The 6,622-nt window shown below is 49.7% G+C and overlaps 1 protein-coding gene across 1 annotated transcript; it reads left to right on the top strand.

Annotated features, from left to right (window-relative positions):
* Positions 1-4,408: 4,408 nt before the first annotated feature.
* On the top strand, positions 4,409-5,350 carry LOC129340598 (olfactory receptor 6F1-like). Its single transcript, XM_054995473.1, has one exon. The coding sequence runs from the start codon at positions 4,409-4,411 to the stop codon at positions 5,348-5,350; it is 942 nt and encodes a 313-aa protein (XP_054851448.1).
* Positions 5,351-6,622: the final 1,272 nt, after the last annotated feature.

The following is a 6,622-nucleotide window of genomic DNA, read 5'->3' as shown; positions in this document are numbered from 1 at the left end:
TCAGTAGGGAAGCACCAAGGGTGCTCACCGGCCTGACCCTACTCCAACTCAAACCAGCCAACGCCTGGGCCAAGCCTCTGCTTAGGCCCTGGCACCCCACTGGTGGTCTAAGGCCAACCTAAGCCCTTGCCGCAAATCTTCCAGAAAAATGCCGTTACCTGCTTGAGTTAGGTGCACCCCATCACCTCTGTAGAGGTCGGGAAATTTGGCCCTGATCCTGGGGTGAGGCAGATAAACGCTCAGCCCCTCCCCCAATCCTTTTTGGATGGCCCTATTGGCCTTCATCCTGGCCCTCTCAATGGCCTGACGATCCTCCGCCTCCCTCCAAACCTGCCAAGGGATCATAGCTGACCACATAATCAGCACCCCTGGCCACCGGGTAGCGATGAGGCGCATATCAGACTGCGCCTGGGAGGACAAGGCCTTGCCCTGCATGAGGCCAAGATCATTGGTGCCCAAATGAATAACAAGGATGTGGGGTGGCGCCCCACGCCCCACTCCAAACAACAACGGCAACAGGCCCGACCACCGAAGGCCATGCCGGCCTAGCCACTCAACTGTAGCCTGATCACTTAATCCAAGCTGGGACCCAACTGGCTTCCTCCGTGCTTGATGCGCTGCCCAGAAGACATAGCTGTGCCCACAGGTCAGGATACACTGCCTTCCCACGTGCAACACAGGACCTAAGAAAAAACACCAATTAGTAACACTTAAAACTGGGACAAAGGACGCACATAGGAGCGGTAGGCAGAAGACTTCCACCGGCCTACCCTCTGAATAACTTGACCAGAATATCCCATGGCGGCTGCCATAGAGGCCGCCTCAGTCCTAAAAGAGTGGGTGCCAAAGGTCACACTGCTCAAACCGAACTTCAACAGTGCCCTTTTCGTCACTGCCGAAAACTGGTAGTGGGTCAAAGGGGAACCATTCTGGTGCCTGAAAAGGCAGCCCTGCTCCCCTCCCCTCACTCGTCAATATTTCTTCAAGGCCCTAACAGGACACAACTCTGCATCAGTACAAGTCCCTAACCAAATGCTCACCCCCCTATGCTTCTGGTCCGTCTTAGACCAACGAATCATAAGAGACACCACATCCCTTTCGAATTTCAAGTCACTGGCCATTAAGGCCAAATATTACCAATTCCGTCTTCCCCCCTGAACTCTGCCAGCTGGCCTACCACTCTTATATAAGCTCTCTGAGTACTGAGTGCGATGGCTAGCTGGATGGCCCGACACGCTTCGGCCTCCCAAGCCGCCACAGCTCTGCTGGCATCAGTGCTGGTTGCCGATCGGCCTCTGGTGCAAGCAGCCAAAAATGCTCCATCTGTTGGCGAGACAAAGCGTCTGCCACACCGTTGTTAATCCCAGGAACGTGTTTGGCCCTAAACACTATATTCCACCGGAGGTACAGCAATGTGAATGGCCTGACCAACCTCATAAACCTAGGGGATCTGGAAGTTAAGGAGTTGACCACATGCACCACTGCCTGATTGTCACACCAGAAGTGGACAGAGTGGTTGGCCAGCTCCTCACCCCACAAGTGGACAGCCACCAAGAGAGGGAAAAACTCCAAAAAGGTAAGATCCCGCACTAAGTCAGAGGCCCGCATCCAGGGTTCATAGCTGCCCACATCCAGAACTCCTCGTCATACTGCATCCATGCAGCACCAGAGAAGCCCATGTAGCCCTTCAGTATTATATCCAGGTACTGGAACAACGACGCAGCCCGATTGGGCTGCACCCTGGCTACAACCCCAGCATATATCAAGAAGCTGGGTAGCCAATGATTCCATGTCCTCTCGACCCGCCTCCTCTTCAAACGCTCCTTATCCCTGTCGTCCATGTCGTCTTTGTCCTTCTTCTCTAGCTCTCGGTAGAGAAGGGAAAAGAAATTAGCATACTCCCCACACAGGATTTTGTCCCTAGTTGCCTGGGTCAAATGGTCCCCCAAGGGTAAAGCCGTGTCCCCAAATGGCATGGCATTAAAAGGAACCTGTCCATAAGCAAGGGAAGAATAAGGATACGTGCCCCAAGGGCCAGCAGGACAACCAGGCCAACCAAATGGCAAGCCCATGTATGCTGGCGTCCCAGAACCCCCCCAAGCTGGGGGAGTTACAGGGTGCTGCTGATGAGTGGCTGCCACAGAACCCTGGCTGGGCCATGAGGCCTGACCCCCACCTGATGCAGAGGATACCTGGTTTGAGTGCGCCCCCCAAGACAGCCCTGATGCCACTCCAGTAGCTCTTTGTCCCTAAGGGCCCCAAGGCCAAGGATAGTCAAATTGTGCTGACATCTCCTTACCACCAGCATCCACCGGCTCAACAGCCACCGCTATTGGAGGCGAGTCCTCTGGCCACTCCTGTTCCAGATCAACCACTGGCTCTTGTAGCTCTGCAACTGCTGTCAACTGACCGCTGCCACTTCCAGATGCCGAAGATCCAGCCGCACCTTCCAAAGCAGACAAACGGCACAAAATATCATGGTCAATAGCATCCCTGGTGGCCCGACGAATTGGCCTAGTTGCACTTGCCCCCTGCTTAGCTGCACCCAAGTTCCCTTTGGCTTGTTCCCGAGCCACCAAACGTTTCAAGATGTCCTACTGACCACTGGATTGCTCCTCATCAGAAGAGGGAACAGCTGGGGGTGGCCGCTTAGAGGGAGCCTTCCTCACAGGCTGCTTGCCCTTAGAGGCACCACCACCCTTTTTGGGAGGCATTGTATTCTTCTTTTATTGTGCTTTATCTAAACTGCTTCCTATTTATGACTTATTGAACCTGAACAAAGCCCCTTATATGCCAAGCTTTGAATTATCACCACAGCAAGGTCAAAAACAGGGGGCAGGCAGAAACCAAGGCCACAGTGACCTACTGAATGCTGACGTGCAACCTAACCACTCAACAACACTGCCGCAGGAAACAAGATGGCCATTATCAGAAATGAACACCCAGCAGCAGCTGGGACCCACCAATGAAAGACTAATCCATTTGCCAGCAGTGCGCCCCAGCAGCAGGAGAGGCAACCAGGCAAAAGCCTGCTATGGCTCCCCCTCCCACTCACCCCCAAAGTGAACCAGGCTGAGCCAGCCGCACTTAAAATGGAGGGTTGCTAATGCTGCACACCAGTTGCCAGCTATTCAGCCTCTCACAAACATACCCTAAAATGAGGAAGGGAGAGGGATTATACTCAGCATAAGCTGCACCACCCTCAGGCAGAACAACTCGAGTACGCCACAGGCCTAACAGGCCAAGACACCACGCAGCTCCGCGTCACATGATCCCCTTTTCCCCAGCCGCTGAGGCCTAAAACGGCATGCAGCAAAATAGAAAGGGGACAAGCCGCATCAGCACCGCCATGCTCGTAAGTGAGGCAGTCGATGCCCTTTCTCCCCCCCCCCAAACACTGAGGCAAGGCACACGGAGGCACGCATTGCCTCTTCCCACCCCACCCCAGATGCTGAGGCCCGAAAAAAGGGGGGAGAGCAACAGGAGAAGTGGGCGCGAGCCGCTACAATGCAGGCAGAGGCACACCGCCTAGCCCGCAAGAGCCCCGCCAACACAGTCGCCTAGCTGCACTCACTGCCAAGGCCGGCAGAAGCCTCCGCCTCCGCCTCCGCCTCGGCTTGCAGTGCTCTCAAGCTGAGCCAGAGAAGCGTTCCCTCTGCTGTCTTCCGAGCCACGCAAGCGGGGAGCCTCCCAGGCCCGCTCCACTCCACCCGGTTGCTCGGCTGAGAGACGTCCTTCTCTGCTGAGCGACTCTGCAGCAATGATGCTGGGAAGGGCAGAGCGGCCGCCCAAGCCTTTGTTCCGCCCTCCCAGCCACCCAAATTAGGAAGTGGGAGGTGCTGCTGCCTCCCTCCTCCGAAGTGGCAATAAGCGGCCCCTGGCCCAGCAGCATTGCTGCGTGCCAGGAAAGGGCCGCATTTTATGGTGAACCATCCAAACTGTGGGTTGGATCTAGCTAGCATTTTCTCTCAATCTTGCTCAGTTCCCATCAGTATTGCAGCCCCTATCCCACATGACTTTTGTCCATGCAGGTCCCATGATCCCCCATTGTCTTTGTAGGTGATAAAAAGGACCATCTTCCTTTTTTCACCAGCAGAATAGCTCGTTGGATCCCACCTTCCAACATGAAACAGGCAATACAGTAATTGTATGAGTTATCTGGAATCACTGATCTACCTCATCTTGCATTCTTTTATCAAGTTATCCTTACAATGCTATTCCAACTACCTTTTTGATGAAATCAGTAAATACTTTTTTATCTTGTCTTCTTCAGAGGCATTTTGTCACCTTAAGGAATTAAGCATGTGTAGATTATTGGATTCATTTAGTTTCCTAAAGGAAAAAGAATAATTGTTTTATTGAAGAGACTGTTACATTTTTAATTGTTCCAGCAGATAAAGGAGGACAAATGGCAGACCAAGATCAAGAAAAAAACAATGAAACAAGAGTGACGGAATTCATTCTTCTTGGATTCCCTGGCTCTCCCCGTGTTCAGATGTTAATGTTCATGTTCTTTTTAATAATGTACACCTTGACAGTTTTGGGAAATGCATCCATCATCATCCTAGTGACAACTAACCGCCGCCTCCACAGCCCCATGTATTTCTTCCTCTGCAATCTCTCTTTCCTGGAGGTATGGTACACAACGGCCTCCGTCCCTAAGATCCTTGCCATCTTTCTGGGGCGGAGCAGAAGCATCTCTTTTGCTGGCTGCTTACTCCAAATGTATTTCATTTTGTCTTTTGGATGTACCGAACACATTCTGCTTGCTGTCATGGCTTATGACCGATACTTAGCCATATGTTACCCTCTACACTACCACACCATTATGGACATGAGCCTCTCTGGGAAGTTGGCAGGTGGTGCTTGGCTGGGTGGATTTCTTGTTGTTATGTTTCCATCCTACCTAATCACCAGGTTGTCCTTCTGTGGGTCCAATGTGATCAACAACTTCTTTTGTAACATTGATAACTGGGTAGTTCTCTCCTGCACTAACACTTCTTTCCTTGAGAAGACAGTTTTTGTCACAGCCATATTTGTCATCATAGGGTCATGTGTGGTAACTTTACTTTCCTATGTGTTCATTATTTCCACCATTGTACGCATCCCTTCCACTGAAGGGCGGAAGAAGGCTTTTTCCACATGTTCCTCCCATTTTGCTGTTGTGATTATCTGGTATGGTTCCACTGTCTTTCTTTTTGTCAAGCCTTCTAAACAAACAGCATTAGAAGTGAACAAAATAGTGAGCATCTTCAATCTGATTGTGGTTCCAGTGATGAATCCTTTCATCTACACACTAAGAAACAAAGAGGTGAGAGATGTCTTGAGAAATAAATTCCACAGGATATGAACTAAAACTCAGATTGTTAATGTGTCTAATTACATTCAAATCTGGATATATTAAATACTCAGGTTTTGAATAGGCATTTTTTGAAAGAATCTGAAATAGTTTGAAAAATCTTCATTTCCCTTGATGCATACATGAATAATAGGTGTTTTTGCCTTATCAAGGAAACTTTCCCCTTTAGTAGGTCTTTTCCTCCTTCCATGCTCCTGTCATGCCCTTACCAAACTCAGGCTGCTCCTCTCTGCCCCCTTACAGGGCTGCTGGCATACTTAGGATAGAGTCCATGTTCTACCTTTTCCCCTCTAGGCCTCAGGTGCCCAGTGGTCTGACAATTGCATTTCCAAGAAGACAGATCAGCCAATCCTGAAAGAAAGTAATGACAGGTTAGAAGTTGGGGGAAATGAGCGGCCAGTGACCATCCTTGGTGTATCACCATTGGTGAGGAATTGAGGTCTGTCAGGAGTAGAAATGGGCACAAACAGCAATACGAACTGAAAAAAACCACGGACAGCTCAATTTGCTGTTTGCGAACAAGCTGTTCATGAGGCCCCATTTTAAACGAACAGGTGGTCATTGCAAACCTCGTTCGTTGCTGTTCGTCAAGCCAGACAGTCTGGCACCTGCGATCAATTCCCTTGGCAACTGGAGGCAGGGACTGCCTGAACTCTGTCTGAACTCCTGCTGTTGCCCTGGAAACCTCAATCTAACCCCAATCTATGAAATTGAAGCTCATTAGTAATATTTGACTTCTCTGACTGTATACAGAACTCCTTGAAAACGCTTATCAATGTTACCATTTTTTAAAAAGAAATATTTCTCAGATCTCTAGCACTTGCCAAACAGACCTCTTCAAAATAAAATAAGACCTTTCCTTTCTCTGGAAACCCAAGTGTATTTGCTGCTTAAAGTGGACTGGTTTTGCAATTGCTTTCTTCCTGGCTTCCTGGCTGTCTCTGCATATATCTCAGATATTTTGAAAACTCTTTTTAAAAATCCAAAGCCAGAGTACTTCTTCACAACAAAGTAAAAAAAAGAAGAAGAAGAAGAGGGTTGAACGGAACGTTTCAAGAACACCCTTCTTCATACATCTGGCAGGGCTTCCAGAGCAAGTACAGGCTGCTTTTCTTATAGTAGACCTTGAAGGGGTTTGCAGAAGTGCCCTATTGAAGTATGCCTTTGAGCATTCGTAAAAGTTTGGTGTTGCTCCCGCTGATGTGATGTTATGGTTTTGGGATACTTTTGGAAACTTATTTCAGTGTTTCTATGTTGTATACC

This window comes from Eublepharis macularius, chromosome 12 (assembly GCF_028583425.1).
Source record: "Eublepharis macularius isolate TG4126 chromosome 12, MPM_Emac_v1.0, whole genome shotgun sequence".
In the NCBI taxonomy this organism is placed as follows: domain Eukaryota; kingdom Metazoa; phylum Chordata; class Lepidosauria; order Squamata; family Eublepharidae; genus Eublepharis; species Eublepharis macularius.
Note: the sequence above shows the minus strand (reverse complement) of the source record. Positions and strands in the feature narration are given on the sequence as shown.